This window comes from Aristolochia californica, unplaced genomic scaffold (genome assembly GCF_029961685.1).
Source record: "Aristolochia californica isolate CCGP_79_NKW_82.1479 unplaced genomic scaffold, dmAriCali1.0.hap1 SCAF_11, whole genome shotgun sequence".
In the NCBI taxonomy this organism is placed as follows: Eukaryota; Viridiplantae; Streptophyta; class Magnoliopsida; order Piperales; family Aristolochiaceae; genus Aristolochia; species Aristolochia californica.
The window spans coordinates 12,090,793-12,109,445 of NW_027181782.1; the positions used below are offsets into that span (position 1 = coordinate 12,090,793).

General features: G+C 42.8%; 1 protein-coding gene across 3 annotated transcripts in view; it reads left to right on the forward strand.

The window, feature by feature from the left end:
- The window catches only part of LOC137944132 (uncharacterized), a 75,000-nt gene that overhangs the window by 10,649 nt on the left and 45,698 nt on the right, over nucleotides 1-18,653 (forward strand). For all 3 annotated transcript variants that reach the window (XM_068789672.1, XM_068789673.1, XM_068789674.1), the window contains exons 3-7: nucleotides 4,217-4,386; nucleotides 4,504-4,621; nucleotides 4,723-4,805; nucleotides 5,119-5,178; nucleotides 6,723-6,971. In XM_068789672.1, coding sequence (XP_068645773.1) covers nucleotides 4,217-4,386; nucleotides 4,504-4,621; nucleotides 4,723-4,805; nucleotides 5,119-5,178; nucleotides 6,723-6,971 — 680 coding nt within the window. The remainder of the gene's footprint in view (nucleotides 1-4,216; nucleotides 4,387-4,503; nucleotides 4,622-4,722; nucleotides 4,806-5,118; nucleotides 5,179-6,722; nucleotides 6,972-18,653) is intronic.

Here is an 18,653-nt window from a genome sequence, read left to right on the forward strand (position 1 = left end):
CCTTCCTCGTCATGGGGGGACATTTTCTCCATTTCTACTCGTCGCAGCATCGTCGAGCCCTCTGTCGGTGTCAGAAAGGCTCGTCGTAGCCTTGCCTGAGTATCGGTGGTCGACGGGAGTAGTCCGGTCGCCGGCCGTAGGGACGGCAGCCGTCGGGAGATTCTCTCTCTCATTTGAGGGTATTGGCGTACGTTAGCAATTTCGAACCAGCCGGCACACGATTGATTACTAACGGCGCACGTTAGCAATCGGCGAAATTTTGCCCGAAATCTCCCAAAATCACCCAAAATTGCCCTCTCGCTCGCTCAACTTTCCATTATAAAAAGGGTGGTGGTCTAGGTGAGTCGGATAAGCAGGGCGATTATGGACCGACTCGCATCAACTAGTTATCCTTCCACTGTCGACAGATGGAGGTTATCGCTGCTCTGTGAAACCAGCCTCACGCTGTGCCCTCCGATCTAAGAACAAAGTCACCCAAGCTTTCGCCAGGGAAACACGGCTCAACTGCGCGGCTTGGAATGGGCGAGTCGCATTGTTCACGCCAGCCCAAACCTTGTCCAACCAACCAATTATCCACACTATCTCATGGCCCCCACTTGGGTTATAAGCTCACGTTACTGCAGACAACAATATAATACTCTTAGATATATAGGTCTTCCTTGGTCGTGTAGGCTGGAGCCCTTTTTCCAACATTCCCCCTCAAGCTTGGGGTGAGAGAACATCATGAACTCCCAACTTGTTGCAAATGATGTATATAATATTTTTGTATAAAATGGCAGTCCTCTCATCTTCCAATGCTCCCCCTCACGCTGGTGCTCTCTTCCATGAGGCCCAACTGGAAAATTCAGAGGGGTATAACATAGATGTAATAATAAGTTTCTCCATCATGGTTTCCCAACCGTAATATTTTTTGACAGGGTATCCTCCGTCATGGTTTCCTAACTGTGATATTTTTTGACAGGGTATCCTCCGTCATGGTTTCCCAACCGTGATATATTTTTTTTTGACAGGGCTCGTCATGGTTTCCTAATCGTGATATTTTTTGACGGGGTATTAACTTCCTCCGTCATGGTTTCCCAACCGTGATGTTTTTTGACAGGGTATTAAATTCATCCGTCATGGTTTCCCAACTGTGATATTTTTTTTACGGGGTCAAATAAATGATGTATGAGAAAGGATACCGAGGCCACCACTTCTTCAATAATAATGTCCCCAAGAGACATAATAGCTATAACTGAATATAACACGACCATCTTCCAACACATATAACATGAATCAAAATAATAAACCTTGTAGGACCCATGAAATAATCATAATCTGATATAAATATTTTTTCTTAGATGCAAAAACTTCATCTTTTATACTCTCCCTTTCTTGAATATTTTGGTCACATAAACTTATCCACAACATATGGAATAAAATACCTCTTTCTTGTTCTTCTTGTACTTCTCCCCCTCAAGCTGGGATGTAATGGCAGTGATCCTAGCTTGAACCAAATATCATAAATGTAATAATAAGCCCAAATAACATAGATGTAGTAATAAGCCTTTAAACCAGGGAAAAGTGAGATATTTTCCTGATATAACAACTCAAACAGTGACGCAAAACAATCGGCTTAAATTCGAATTTTTCAATGCAACAGGATACCAGCATGACCTTTGATTCTTCCAATGCGAATATATCTTAAAATATAGATCATATTGACATGAAATTTTCTCCTTCTGAAACTAGATTTAAATACCTTTCATCCAAGTATAACTTCTCTTCATAAAATATAATTATTAGAAGATAAATAATCTGATATATTTTGGTCTCTGTCATCTGGCCAAACTAAGCATTGTTTCTCCTTTTTTTCTAGCATGACCATTGATTCTTCCAAGATCAATATCTCCTTATAAAAAACTTAGATCGAGAATTGGTTGAATAGGTAAGAAAATAGACTTATAGATCTTTCTTTTGATATATAATTCTCCATATAAAGTCTCATTCTTGATAGCATAAAAAACCTCAGAAGTTGAAGCTTTCAGCAGCTGTTTGAACCTCTTTTTTTCAATCTGACCTTCGCACTTCAAATATCGATTTCTTTTTGTAGATAAATCCGATTGAAAATTGGTTGAATATGTAAGAGAATAGACTTACAAATCTTTCTTTTGATATATATATCTCCATATAAAGTATCGTTCTTGTTAGCATAAAATACCTCAGAAGTTTAAGCTTTCTGCTGCTGCTCGAGCGTCTTTTGCAATCTGACCTTCGCTCATTCAAATATCGATTTCTCTATGTAGATAACTCCGATTGGAAAAACTCGTTTTTCCTTGGAAAGTAGTTTCAAATATCTTTCCGTCAATATATAATTTGCAATATGAAAATCTCAATATAGAGGTGCAAAGTAAACTATGGGTATAGGGACTGAAAAAAAAAACTACGAACCTAGACTTAGGGTTTAGGGTTTAGAGAAAAGGATCTCATTATCTCTGTGGGTTGACTAAGTCAACTCACAGAACCTGCTTTGATACCATGTTGAGTTTATGGAAAAGAGAAATACTTCATTGACTTCATTAACTTATTATAATTAGAGTAAATGAACCTCTATTTATAATAAAGGAAGGTAGTAGAGTCCAATTACAATAAAACTACCTTTGTCCCAATTATACCCAAACTCTAACACTTAAGGATAAGCCTTAGCATAATTAAATAACTCAATATAAATAGAAGACAAACATAACTCAAACTAGAACTCTTCTATGACGTGACCATAAGATAAAGATGCCAGCTCGTGGTTATCTTTGTGAGTCCTTCTTGATCTTCCAACCAGCTTGTGGTTATCTTTGTGAGTCCTTCTTGATCTTCCAACTTATGTGATAAGGATGCCAGCTCGTGATAATCATGGTGGGTCCTATTTCTTATGTGCTTGGGCCCATCTTGTGGGCCTTCCTTGGTCGTGTGGCTCATCTTATAATACTCTTAAATATGTGGGCCGTCCATAGTCGTGTGGGCTGGGGCCCATCTTCCAACAACATTAACATATATGGGATTATTCCCACTCACACTCCTTCTCATGTCCGGGTCTAAAGGACAATGGGCCTAAGACATGGACAACATAAATGTGGCACAAATGAGGCCCAATAGAAGAAATGTTTTGCTTTGAGGGCTATATCAAAGTTGGTTCTAGGTCTGTCCCAAAATGACTAGTCGTAGATAGGAAGTTCCCAATGACTAATCACAGAAACACTAACCCATGTTAGATCATTCCTACTAACTCTTTATTTGTAATCTCAAGCTACAATACTTATTGTAAAGTTGGGTCCAAGGCCCATCCTAAAATAACTAGCCAACTTAGGAAACCTTTCCCAAGTAATAAACTCAAGATCTTTGTACTCATTAATCCATGTGGGACTATTCCTTAACACTCCCCCTCATGTGTAGGCCCTCTTTTGTGGCTCTACAAGTGGATAATTTAGGTGTAGGCCCTCTTTTGTGGCTCTACAAGTGGATAATTTTAGGTGTAGGCCCTCTTTTGTGGCTGTACAAGTGGATAGTTTAGGTATAGGCCCTCTTTTGTGGCTCTACAAGTGGATAGTTTAGGTGTAGACCCTCTTTTTTAGATCTACAAGTGGATAGTTTAGGTGTAGGCCCACATATGAGTACTTGCTCTGATACCATGTAAAGTTGGGTCTAAGGCCCATCCCAAAATGACTAGCCAACTTAGGAAACCTCTTTCCCAACTAATAAACTCAAGATCTTTGTACTCACTAATCTATGTGGGACTATTCCTTAACACTTATTATTTTGTTTTGTAAGTAGAGCTCATTTGAATTGTAATCTCAAGCCGCAATACCTATTATTTTGTTTTGTAAGTAGAGCACCTTTGAATTTGGTTTATCAGACAATGGCAGCTGTCACTTGTCTTTGGAGATATGCCCAATGCTCAAACTTAAATGATGTTGTCAAAAAACATAACTTCCATGTGCAATCAGCATAACATTTTTCATTTATCAAATTTAGATACTGACGTATAGGTGAGAGAACACAGTTCAGGGTCAACAGAAAAGGCTACCATAAACATGTATTAGAATAGTTCGCACAACAGTTATGCTGTGGATGAATCTATAAGTCTAGGGTTCTAAAGTCAAATGTAAGAAAGTTTAGTTGTAGGAAATACAAAACAGAAATAACTTTGTCCTATGACTATTGATAAAATACATGTGACTTGCAGGTTTTGCTGCATCTTCTTAGAGCTGGCTATTATCTGCATAAAGAGAGGACACAAACTTCTAATGGGATCCGGATGAGCAATAAATCAGGATGTCCAATAAGGACTATTTATTTTGAGAGTCCTTTGGCCTTTCCTGAGATCAACTCTTTCACTTATGAAACAGCTAGCACGTGAGATATTGTTGACTGTTGCCACGTCTATTACATATAAATTTATTACATTACGTAAAAGGATTCTTGTTCAAGCTTATGAATCATATTAATTTTTTAATTTATTTATTTTTTCAGATACAACTTGCCGTTGGAAATTATCCGCCTGGACTTCAAGGCTGGTCTGGAGGCTTTACTAAATGAAAAACCCATCAAAGCCATTTTCCTTGGCACCAGAATTGGTGATCCTAATGCAGTATATGAGAATCTCTTTGCTTCTTTTCCTTTTATCTTTTATTCCAGTTTCTTCACAATTTTGTATGTAGAAGGCATAATACTTCTGTGCAACCTTTGCAGGTTGGACAAGAACAGTTCTCCCCGAGCTCCCCTGGATGGCCTCCTTTCATGAGAGTGAATCCAATATTGGACTGGTCATACAGGTGGAGTTTTACTATCCATTATGCACTAGGTTGTGTTTGGTGGGGCCTTTAAGAAGTTACATTCCAACATTCCTGGCTGCAGGCATATCCTTTTTGTGTGATGCTGCACAGTGGTGGTTCTTCAGGAGGCCAAAAATTTGGCTCCTGCTTTCTTCATTAAGAAAAGGATAGTGTTTTACATGAAGTCTAGCCTATAGGAGCAACACAAAAAACAAAACCTTTGTGATGCTTTAGGTTATTAAACTGGGGAATATTTGTCTTAGTTCTGTTCTGAATTGAATCAAAGATATTAACATCCTTTATCTGTTCACAGGGATGTATGGGCATTTCTTTTAACCTGCAAAGTTCGGTACTGCAGCCTTTATGATCAGGGGTAATTTTGTTTTTTCAAAAGATCCAAATGTTGTGTGAGGCTTTTCTTCTGCACAGTTTAAATCAGAAGGCCATAGTTCTCAACCTGAGATGAGCTGGACTTTTTCTGTTGAAGACAATTTATTTCCAAATTTGGCGGATCATAGGCAATTATTTTTATTAAATTAGAAAAAATATTCTCTTTTTTCTGAAATAATTGGTTCTACTTGACATGCCTGGTCCATTGCTAGTCTAGATTTGGTGTAGGCTTCTTTCTTCCTCCTATAATTTCTTATAGTTTTTAAAAAAGGTGAAAATTTCTTTAAAAAGAGAAAGGAATATAAAAAAGGAAGCTAGCAATGCTACAAGAGCTGAAGTCTAATGAAGAAAAAGCATTTGACGTACAATCAACTAAATGGAACTGGTCTCTGATAATCAAATGCAACTGAGTCTTCAGCCCGAGCTAATCGATCTGGCATAGATTTTAATATTTCCTGATCAGATATTTCAGAATCGATGCCTTTTATGTTAATGTTTCTTAATCAATTCTTTAATTTTCTGATTTAGTTGGGTTGGCTTATATAGATTTTCACTTGGTACTTCTGGTTTGGGTTTTGGTGAGTCATTGTCATCTATGTAGGTCTAACCCTACCTATCCATGTGCTCAACCCAAACGACACTCACTGCAAGTGATTGGATGGCATTATGCCTAATATCAATTTGTTATTCCTGCTTTAATATATTTTTCCCCCTTGAAAAGATTTTAGACTGTTATGCAATTTTACTAATGGTGGCTCTGGGTATGTTTGCATCAGTCTTCAGAGTCTCGACTATTGACCTGGAGGAATGTCCAGGTCCTTGTTAAAGCAGTTCATGCAGCTTGAACGTTTGCACCAACAATTGAATATTTTAAACTAAAAATCTCATCAGTATTATTTTATTCTAATAATTGGAGGTCTAAAGCCTAGATTACTTTGCTTGGGTCTATCAGTTTACCATTTGCCTTGCTGATTTTTTATGTTTTCTAAGATCAACCTGCCTCCATGTTTGGTCCAACCCATTTTGGGCTTTCAGTCTAGACAGGTCTTTTTTTTTTTTTTTTTTTGAAATGATGCTGATTTTTATTAAGACAAAAGCTCAAAAGAGCAATTTTCAAAGGAGTGAAGCCTTCCCAAACAATGAGAGATTGTTGGGAAGTTCCGAATTTTGCCAATTTATCAACCAAAGAGTTGGCTGATCTAGGAATGAAATTCCAATTACAATGAGTAGAAGATACAATGTCATCAACACTATCAGTCTGGTCAGGTCTTTCATAACAACTATTGCATTTGAATTACCAGTATGTTCAGGGATAAATAATGACTTTAGTTGTGGATAGCTCAGAATGGGGGAATATCCTCTGCACATTATTGCTAAAGATGCAGCAAATGTCCTAAATGGTGGTAAATATTTTTGGGTATTTTGTGCCTATGACCATGGGATATATAGGACACATTTGATTTTCTTATGTAAATAAGAATTGTTCATGCCAAATTTTAATTCTTATTTTATTTTGTTTTGTTACAGATACACTTCTATCGGAAGCATATATGATACAGTCCCAAATTCGTTATTATGTATCGGTGATTCATCCAATATCAAGGAAAATTTTAGACCTGCATATCTACTTGCAGATGGAAGGCTAGAGAAAGCAGGAAGAGCTAAAAGAATTGCTCCTCTAGGTGATAATTTTGTTGGTAATGGCCTTAAGAGCATGGAATCATGTCATAGTGGCACATTAACGGCAGCAATAATTGCGGTTGGTGATGAAATTCTGTAAGTCTTTGTTTTATATTTAAATGGTTCATAGTGCTTTTTAAGCTTTTTATTTGCTAATTTGGTAGATTAGGTATTTTTTGGTTCCGTGTTTGTAAAACTAACTTCATGGAACCCAATAATTGATAAAAAATTAAACGATCAAGAAGAGGTTGAGAAACAGATAGGAAGGAGACGAGGAGTGTGGCATAAGTTTAAGGGTTTTAGAGAGAACCACTTTTTTCTTGCCATCAACAACTTGTTCTTGGCGATTCCCTTCCTCGAGTTGATTGATTTTCTTTGTTTTTTTTTTTTTAGAAAGTGATGATTTCATTAAAACAAAAACAAAACAAGATTAAGCAGGCCTCCTCCTTACAAGAGGAGCATGGAGGGAAGTCCCCTGCTTAGCACAATCGTCTGCAACAAAATTTGCAGATCGGGGAACATGGGACCTGATATAGGTAATAAAGGGAAGAATGTCCAAAATGGAGTGGTAAACATCCCAGTGACGCCATGGCGGGGAGAGGGGGAAGAAAACCATCTGATGATCACCATGGAGTCTCCCTTAATGTGGAGTGGCCCGGAGAAATGCTCTCGAAAGATGATGAGGCCTTTGAGGAGGGCCTGAAGCTCAACAATAGTGGAGTCCGCTATGCCCATAAGGACGGAACAGGACAAAACTGCGTACCGGCCGAGTCATGGAAGGCCCCACCATAGCCAGCCAAACCAGGGTTGCTGAGGGAGCTGCCATTGAAATTCATCTTGATGTAGCCCGGATCAGGGGGTCGCCATTCCTGCATTTTTGGAGACTTTGACTGAACTTCCAACTAGGCAATGGTGCTCCAATTTTCCCTGAGCAAGAGCCCAGAGAGTGTAGAGAACTCCTTCCTGGAGTGGAGCCAAGTAGAGATGTGGCCTGTAATAGAAGAGATGCCCAAAGGGATGAGAGCAATGCAAACAAAGATGATCAGTCACCCCAATTTAGGGAGGGGGATCCCAAGGAGCAACCACCCAATCGCAAGAATGTCCTCTGGCAAGCAAAGTTGGATACCAAACCGGCTGAGGATGCTCATCCAAATAGACCAAGAATAAGGCAGGTAGCAAACAGGTGCTGAGAGGTCTCCTCCTCCAAGCCACAAAGCGGGCAAGAGGTGCAAATAGTGAGATTGCCACAACGATGAAGGTTGACAATAGTGAGTATTCTGTTGAGCTCGACACTCCAAAGAAAGAATTTGATCTCCAGGGGAGTGTAGAGACACCAAATAAATTCAACTTCATGCTTGGGGGTAATTGAAGTCCAACCCTTGATGAGGGTGTAGGTGGAAGAGACCGGGAAAGAACTAGTCGCCTCTGGCCACCAAATCATCGAGTTATCCAAAGAGTCACGGGACCTAGAGTCAGAAATCACCTCAAGGAGCCGAGAACTTCCCAAACAATGAGAGATTACTGGGAGGTTCTAAATTTTGCCAATTTATCAGCCAAAGAATTTGAGAAGGGGGATGTCAAAAGCCTCACAACTGCTAATCGGCCCAAGTCAACCACTCTTTCTAGCCCGATAGAAGCTTAGCGGCAATATCGAATAGAAGAGGGGAAAGCGGATCCTCTTGCCGAATACCTTTGGAGCCCTTAAAAAAAACCACAAACAGTCCCATTGAGAAGGAGGGGGAGAGAGGCCGATGAGGCACATGATCTAATCCAACCCCTCCAACGGTCCCCAAAGCCCATTTGACCAAGAAGGTCATCTAAGAGATCCCAGTTAACCCGTCAAATGCCTTCTCAAGATCAAGCTTCAAGGCAAACCGAGGGCAACTAGAGTGGGAGAAATGGTCGAGGAGCTCGTGAGTAGGGGTGGCATCGAGCCGAGCCGAGCCCGAACCTGCCTATGTTCGAGCCGAGTTTGATTTAAATATTTCGAACTCGAGCTCGAGCCTAGCCCAACCTCGAGCCTAAAATTGTTATCAAGCTCGAACCCAATAATTTTAACTGAGTTTGAGCTGAGCTCGAGCTTCAACATTCATTTAAAACTTTTCAAAAAATACATGTCTTGAGTTTGAGCTCCAACATACATTTAAAACTTTTCAAAAAATACATGTTAAATAAATTGTATATAAAATTATGCATACATTTTACATAAAATTGGGCATGACCTCTACATAAAATTGGGCATGACCTCTACTTAAAATTGGGCATAAGGGTGGCATCGAATTGAGCTGAGCCCGAACCTTCCCATGTTCGAGCAAAGCTTGATTTAAATATTTCAAACTTGAGCTTGAGCCGACCCTAACTTTGAGCCTAAAATCGTAATCGAGCTCGAGCCTAATAATTTTAACCGAGTTCAAGCTTGAGCACTAGCCGAGTTCGAGCTTAACCTATATTTAATAGTCTACATAAAATATATGTCAAATAAATTATATATAAAATTATGCATACATTTTATAAAAAGAATGATAGGGGAGGTTTGGGATTGAATCTCGATAATGGATTAGAACGCACTAATATTAATCTCTTTTACCCCAAATGTTGTCTAGCTTATTTTGTAATTTTTGAATCTGGCCATAAATTTACTATGGCCTTAGTGCCCCTGTTTGAAAATTTAAATTCTAGGAAAATCTAGAAATATTTTTTCTAGGATACATATTTCCAAAAAAAACCTTTAAATAAAAATTTATTACTATTAGTGACTTACTAGATAATTACAAGAAATATTTTAAAATTTTCTTAGGAAAGTTAAATGGACCTCTTATTGCCTCTTCTAGGGAAATAAATAACAATTAATAATTAATCTAATATATTACTATACTTATGGATAAATTTCTAATTGAATAAAATGTCAAACACAAAATTGCTATGAAAATTGCCTCATGCTAAAAGTATTACAACATCAATTGTCAAATACTTATTAAAAAATTTTCTATACGGTTTTCGCAGGAAAATCTTACTTAGAAAATTATATAATTTTTTTAATAAGAATTTCCAATTAGAAAATTATAAATCATCTTCTCGTGGGGGGGGGGGGGGGGGGGGGGGGGTGGGGGCGAGGACGAGGAACGACGCAGAGGGAAAAACTTCTAGCGGTGCCGGCGAAGAACTTTCATTTGGGATAATGGCTGCGACGGCGACGGAAACAAAGGCGAAGGCAGACGAGGGGGAAGAAATCGAGCGGCGGCCACAACAGCGGACGACGACGGAAAGGCAGAAGGCGACCAGTTAGGCAGCTGTCGATGACGACAGAGGTGGCCATAGTAGCGGACGGGAGGGGCTCGCCGGTGAAGAGGTCAGGAAGAATTTTTTCCCCCTCGCTCCCGCTCTGCTCGACGCTCCAGCTCTTGGTCCCGCTCCCTAGTCCTGACTCCCCCAAGTCCCCCGAATCCCGCGCCGCTCGTTAAATTAACGAGCCGGCTCGCGAGCTTTCGAGCCAAACCTTCATTCGGTCGAGCTCGGCTCGTTAATTTAAACGAGCCTATCCTGGATCTCGAACTCGGCTTGAGATCCAGGTATACCGAATTGAATCGAGCCGGAACCGAGCTGAGCTTGAGCCACTCGCGAGCTGGCTCGGTTCGAAGCCACCCCTACTCGTGAGCCATCATGGAAGAGTCAAGGATGTTCCTCCCTCTTAGGAAAGCACCTTGATCATTGTGGATGACCAAGGGAAGGAGGGACTTCAGCCGAGCAAGGAGCTGTGCAATAATTTTGTAAGAGCTGGAGATGAGGATTATGGGCCGACAATCACTTGACTGCTCAACATTGTCTTTCTTCAGAATTAAGGCAATAAAAGAAGCCCCCATACTTCCGAAGGTGATGCCATTCTTGTGAAAACCTCGAACCATATTGTGTATGTCCTTCTTAATACAGGGCCAAGTTCTTTGATAGAAATCTCTGTTAAACCCGTTCGGACCAGGCGCACGGTCACATGTCATACCAAGAACAACTATCTCAATTTCCAACTCAGAGAAAGGAAGCTCAATCAGGGAGGCGGCGACATTGGAGATTTTGGCAAAGTTGAGATGTTGGAACTTAGGACGACGTGGGCACTCATCTGAATAAAGATCTGCATAAAACTTGATCAGAGTATCAGTAATGGAGGATCTGTTCGAGGCTACCTCATTGTCCACACACAATGAGGTAATTTGGTTAGTCCTCGCTGAGGCAACAACATGAAAAAATTTGGTGTTGGCATCTCCCTCCTTCAGCCATTTGATGCTGGCGCGTTGCTTCCATCTCACTTTCTCCGAGTGGAGAAGAGTAAAAAGACGAGCCTCAAGAGCAGCGCGAGAAGAGAATTCAGTATTGGATAGGTACCTTTGTTCTTCAACTTGGTCAAGGACATCCATCTGGAAAGTGCTAGAAATTTTCTTAGCACCAAGGGAGGACTTCAGGTTGGAGGCCCACGACTTCAGCTTACCTTTGAGAAGCTTAAATTTTTGAGGGAGGTCCCAATCTACACGATGACCATCGGTAAACTTGGACCACTAATCAGCAAGGAGGTGATCAAAATCTGCCTCAATTAACCAAGAGTTCTCAAAGAGGAAGGGGGCAGGACCACATCTACCAAAAGATGTAGAGAGAAGAATCGGCCAGTGATTGGATCCCACCCGGTTGAGAACCTTGCCTGAAGCATCTTCATAGATCTGGAGCCAATCGCTACTCACAAGAAATCTGTCCAGCTTGGAGAGAATAGCTTGTTTCTGCCCATTCGACCAAGTAAATGTCTTTACAAATAGAGGGATCTCAACTAGCTCTGCACCCCCTATAAAGTCCGCAAAACTCCTCATGGAAGATAATATACCAATGACAAGAGGGGATTTTTTGCTGCAAAATCTGATCACATTGAAATCACCCGCAATGAGCCAAGGTAGCGACCATATTTGAAGGAGATTGTGAGGCTACTCCCAAAAGGATCTATGAGGTCGGTATCTAGTGGGTCCATATACCCTGGCAAGCCCCCACGTGCAACCAAGGCAGCAGTCATGAAATTTCAACCCAATCGAAAATTGGCCAAGGCAAAGATCCATGAGGTCGACCAGGCATGAAGTTCAGAGAACCATTAGACCACCGGAATGGCCCGCCACATCAATAGTACGCCACTCTAGGGTAGGGTAGGACCACAATTCCCGCGCAATGGTGTTAGTCATGCATTGACACATCGTCTCTTGAAGGATCACAAACGAGGCCTTGCAGGATTCGAGCACTCTGCTAATAACGGTGCGCTTTTTGGGCGAGCCAACTCCTCGAACATTCTAGGATAGAACAACCATTTCTAGGATCGTTTGTGGACTCCTGGGTCACCATTACCGGGCAAATAGCCTTTGTTGACTACTCCCATGAGTCTGGCAAGGTTCATAATCTGCTGCCAGGTATCATCATCATATCGGTGCCGCTCCGACAGGAGAGTGGCAGTTCCAATTTGGGTTGACCATTATTGCCGTTGCATCCTTTTCACGCAGCATTCTTCCTCGCACCAATGCGTCAAGGGGGAAGGAGATTTTCATCCCCCGCGGCAACTCAGCAGAGTTATCGAGCTCGGACAAGTCAACCGAGGCAGTATTTGTAATTTCAGGCAGAAATTGGCCATGAGGCACAGTGCTGGCCAAGGTCAGGAAGGTGGTCGTCGAGTATTTTTGTGGTAGGGGGAGAATATTGCTGGAGGTAAGTCTGGTTTGCGAGACGATGTCTTTCCCGAGCTGAGAGCTTGATGCCGTAGGAGCATACTCCTTGATTGTTGTTCGAAATATCAACCAGCCAAAGAAATCTTTCGATTCCGGGATGTTAATGCGTCACATGATTTGCTCCCCCCCCCTCTCCCGCTCTGGACGATTTTACATTCCCATTGATCTTGGTGAGTGAAAACAAAGAAGAGAAAGGAGATCTGACCAAGCTGGAGCTCACTGGATCTGGTTTGACAACTGTCAGTGCTTGTAACAGCATCAAACTGGCTGAGGAAGACGTTGCAGTCCGTCGTTGGAAAGGAAACAAAGGCTTTTCTTCTCTCGTTTCTAACCGTGAACCAAATCGACATTCCAGATCTGTCTTGCTTTTGCCCAATCGCCAAAGAGGTGTTGCCAAAGTTGAAGAAGGTTTTCGTAGAACCAAAGCTTCCTTCCTTCCTGTTTTTATTCGATCGAACTGTCTTCCATCCTGAATCATCCCAATTGCTGCCTCTGCAAGTTTCGTCAGCCATCGTCGTCTCAGAGGAGAGACATCTTCCCGTCGGAGGCTCACGGTCTGAAGCGCGGGGGTCAGGGATTCGAGCACTGGTTTCCCCCTTCTCGAGACGACGCTCGATTGGGAGGGGGGAGGGAGACGCAATATCTTCCCTTCTGATAACTTTCTTTTCGTGGGAGTCCCTCGCCGGAAGGGTTTTCGAAGGTCCGGCGAGGTCGCCGGAGCTTGTCGGCTGTCATCTTCCACCATGGGAGGGGCTCACGACTCCCCGAGTCACCGAGTCGCTGAGTCGCACATCTCTCTCGCTCTTGATTGATTTTCTTTGTGATTCTGTACTTTTGCTGCTCTCATAATTTGGTTGTTTGGCTGCTGTATTTTTGTTTCCCTTTTTCTTCTCTTTCATTTTTGTGCATTTTTAACCCTTTGGGGTTCCTCTCTTAATAAAATTTCTCAATTCATCAAAATAAAAAATGTTAATCATTAACCAGGGCGGCTTCTTTGCCCTTGGATATATCCGTGAGCTGTGGCCTCTCAAGGAGCCTGGATGGATTTTTGTGGATGCGATTGGATTGGCTGGCGGCATTCTGATTGTGTGGGACACTAATAACATTGAGGTGATTGATCGCTGCTGTGGCACTTACTCCCTCAGAATCAAATTGAGAGACAAAGGATCAGGGAACATTTGGTGCCTTGTGGGTGTGTATGGCCTACTAGACACCATGAGAGACATCTCTTTTGGGATGACCTTTTGAGGACTTGTCAGAGGTGGCCCATTCCTTTGATGCTTGTGGGAGATTTCAATGTTACCCGCTTCTGCCACAAGAAATCCCCGCCCTCCCAGAGAATCACTACCTCCATGAGGCTATTTGCAGACTTTATTGGCAGTTGGGATCTTGATGAGGTTACCCTATCTGGGAAGACCTTCACTTGGTCAAATGGCAGACAGTCCCCCATCCTCTCCAAGCTTGATCGCTTCTTAGTCAACAACGACTGGCTTTAGTTACACAGCAATGCCACAGGCTAAGTCTTCAATAGGGTTGATTCCAACCATTGGCCGATTATGGTAGATACCCACTTCGGCAGTTGCCCCCCACCCCCCCCCATCTTTCAGGTTCAACAATGCTTGGATAGCGGACCCCTCTTTTGACTCCTCTATCCAGTCCTTCTGGGAGAGGATGGTCGTGACGGGCCCGACTGGGTGGAATTTCCTAGCCAAGCTCAAGATGCTAAAGCCGTTGTTGCGATCATGGGCCTCTGCGAAAGGCTTCTTCCTCAGCCGAGAGAGGCGCCGTCCTTTCTCAGATTTCCACTCTTTGACTCCGAAGAGGAATCTAGAAGCTTCTCTTTCCCAGAAGTAACTCAGAGATACGCCCTCCAAGGGCAAATGTAGTCCTTCGCTCATAGTGAGCTCGTGCACTGGAAACAGCGTGCAAGATTTAAATGGCTCGTTGAGGGGGATGCCAATACTAAATTCTTCCATGCAGTCGCCTCTGCTTGGAGAAGAGCCAACCGCATCACCGCTCTCAATGTCAATGGTGAGAGTACCTCGGATCGATCCCTTATTTCAGACTCACTGGTGAACGTTTTTGCAGAATTATACTCTGATGGCTAGCTAGTTCGCCCTTTCTTCGAAAGGGTTCATCTCCAGGCTATTCCTTCGGCCGCAACTAGTCTCATCAAGCTTCCTTTCTCCAGTAAAGAAATTGAAAAAGCAGCATTGGGTCTTCCTTTTGATGGTGCATAGGGCCAATTCTATCGCTGATGCTGGCCCTTCATCAGAGACGATATTGCCTGCATGGTCCACTCATTCTATCAACATGGCATCAGATATAGGAGCATCGGAGCTTCATTTATTGCCCTCATCCCTAAAAAAGAAGGGGCAGAAATTCCTTTTGACTCACCACCAGTGCTTACAAGGTGCTTGCACACCTCCTTGCCAATCGCCTCAAGGCGGTTCTCCCTATTGCCATCCATCATGGCCAGAGTGTTTTTTTCAAGGGAAGAAATATATTAGACTCGGCCATGGCATGGCACGAGCTCATCCACCATTTCAAGGTTTTAAAGCTTCCCAGATTCATCCTAAAGCTTGATTTTGAGAAAGCCTTTGATAGAGTTAATTGGAAGCTTTTGCACACTCTCCTGGGGAAAATGGGATTCGGGCAAAAATGGCGCTTCTGGATTCAAAGTTGCATCTCCTCTGCAAACTACTCCGTTCTTCTCAACAGAACAACTTGCTGTTATTTTAAGGGATCCAGGGGAATCAGGCAGGGAGACCCCCTTTCTCCTTTTCTGTTCAATGTGATAGCGAAATACCTATCATCTTTGATCTATTCGGCCAAAAACCTGGGTTGACTCCTCCCCACGACGGACTGTGCAGCCTTTGATGTGCCGATCCTTCAGTTTGCAGACGATACAATTTGCTTTGGGGTTGGTACTATGGATCAGATCCGAAAACTGCTAGCTATATTGGGACTATTTGAACTGGCTTCTGGTCAGAACATTAACTGGAAGAAAACCACCCTCCTAGGCTATCGTATTGACCCACCTGTGCTTCAGGGTATGGTTGATTATTTGGGGTGCTTAGTGGGAAATTTGCCAGCTACATATCTTGGACTACCACTCTTTGACTCTCGAACTTCGGTGACGCTTTGGTCCCCCCTCATTGAAAAATTTGAGAAGAGACTAGCTACTTGGAGGGGCAAGCTTTTATCTACTGTTGGGCGGCTCACTCTCCTCAAGTCTTGTTTGGTAGGACTGCCAAACTATTTATTATCATTCATGCACTGTCCGACCTCCGTTTGCAATAGGATTGACTCCATCCGTCGACGTTTTCTCTGGAGGGGATCAGAGGACACCTTCAGATATCTTTTGGTGAGTTGGTAGGATATTTGCATGCCCCGAAATCGGGATGGTTTAGGCATTCGGCCTACGAAGGAGATGAACAATGCCCTTTTTGCTCAAATGGATCTGGAACTTCAACATCAAGCATAACAACCTATGGGGTGATATGGTCAGGTTCTATCTTCAACCTTCGGGTGCCTGGTGGAGGGAGATGGTGCTACTCAACTCCTATTCCCGATATGGAAATCAATTCAAAAGCTCCTCCCAATATTCAGAGATGCAACTTCCTTTCACACAGGCAATGGAAGGACCCTCCTCTTTTGGTCGGATGAATGGTGCGGCCCCCGCTTCCTCTCTGAGGATTTCTCAGGGCTCTCTAGGGTGGCAAGGGACTTCTCTTGCTCAGTGGCTGATTCTTGGAGAGATCGCTCATGGAGTCTTGCGTTTGGTCGGGGATTAAATGATGAGGAAACTACGGCCTTTTGCTCTCTCCTCTCCAGACTCAGCAACACTACTATTCGTGAGCTTGCAGTTGGTAAATTGACATGGAAGCCTAGCATTAATGGCCGATTCACAGTTGCATCCGCCTACTCTCACATTTGAAAACAAGATTACAACATGCATGAGCACAAGGCAAACCTGGCATGGAAGTTCTTAGCGCCTAATAAAATCAAATTCTTCGTGTGGACGGCCATCAAGGAACAAATTCTCACCTCTGACAACCTCCATAAAAGAGGTTACACCGCACCCGATCGCACTTGTCCCCTTTGTGGTGTGTGTGACGAGATAGTCCAGCATGTTCTCTTACATTGCGACTTTTCATGGTAAGTCTAGATGAAGATATTTTAGTAGATTGGTCTCCAAATGGGGCTACATCAGAACCTTTTTGTCACCTTTGAGATGGTTATGGGGATACGCCTTCCTAAGCTGGGCAAGATAATTCTCTTGGCATGCCTTGCGCATGTCCCATTGTGTATATGGCTAGAGCAAAACAACCGGAGATTCAACTCCAAGGCTAGCAACTCGGATAATATAGCTTATCAGGCAGTGGGCCTTATCTTGAGCTGGCTACATTCTAGGAAGAAGTTTGCTTCTCTATCGGGCATCTCCCTTTGAGAAAATTGGGGTTTGATAGCGCACATGGTGGGCCCCTGTAGGAATCCGGTTATGGCCACCTGGGATCCTCTCCCTTACGACTGCATCAAACTCAATTTTGATGGCAGTGCTTTAGGCTGTCTTGGGCTGGCTGGAGTAGGTGGTGTTTTCAGAGACAGTAGTGGAGACCCTATTCTATCCTATGCAGGGCCGGTGGGTATTGCTGATTCAAATACTGCTGAAGTGAGTGCTCTTCTATTCGGCCTCCAAATCTTTAGAGCGGCTCCATGGCAAGCTGAAGGTGACTCAAAGACTGTCATCAGCTGGTGTTCAAAAGAAAGCTCCCCTCCTTGGTGCCACTGGCCAATCACTGATTGTATTGCTGGCATTGTGTCATCCATTCATTGTAATTGGAACCTCGTTCCTAGACCAACCAATTATTTGGCTGATAAATATGCAAAATTCGGAACCTCCCAGCAATCTCTCATTGTTTGAGAAGGCTTCCCCTCATGTAATCTGCTTGTTTGAGTTCTCATAATAAAATTTGGCATCATTTAAAAAAAAAAAAAATCATTAGTGTTGAGGGAAAGCAAGGAGGATATTGCTTGGCCTGCCTTGTATTTATTATTAAAGCATAAGAGCACGCCAGCTGATTTCTTGGGGTGCGCACTAGAGAGCACGCCAACTACATATTTGGGTCTTCCTCTTTTTGACTCTTGCCCCATGGCAGCACTTTGGTCCCACCTTTATTGAGAAGTTCGAGAAGAGCTTTGCCACTTGGCGGGGCAAACTCCTATCCATAGTGGGTCGACTTACCCTATTAAAGTCTTGTTTGGTGGGGCTGCTCAATTACCTCCTATCCTTTATTCAGTGTCCGGCCTTAGTGTGCTCAAAGATTGATGCTATCTGCTAGTGCTTTCTTTGGAGAGGTTCCGAAGACACCTTCCAATATCATTTGGTTAGTTGGAAGGAGATTTGTCTAGTTCGGATTAGGGGTGGTCTAGGTATCCGGCCTATGAAGGACATGAATAATGCCCTCCTTCTTAAGTGGATTTGGAATTTCAGCTCCAAGCATAGTTTGTGGAGAAATATGGTGAGATTCTATCTGTAGCTCCCAGGCCACTGGTGGAGAGAGGGCGGCACTCCCCGCCATTTATCCTCGATTTGGAAACTCGTCTACAAGTTGCTTCCCACTATCAAGATTTTTTGAAGATTATTTTGATTTCCCAAACCAAGAGATCGATATTTCGATCCTGATTTTCTGTTCGATACATAGATATAGAAGTTTAAGACATAACATCCTCCCTCAAATTGATGTTGGTAAGTCAACTAACAACAATTTGCCAACCAAGAATTGATGCCGCTGTCGAGTCATTGCTTTGGTGAAGACATCGGCCACTTGGAGATCCGAAGAAATATAAGGAAGAGATATCACCCGACTATCCAAGGTATCGCGGATAGAATGACAATTAACCTCAATGTGTTTGGTGCGTTCATGGAAAACAGGGTTGGTGGCAATTTGGATAACACTAGATCAGCTTGAAGAGGGGTAGAAGTAGTCTGAGGGAACTCAAGCTCCGCAAGAAGACTGCATAGCCATACAAT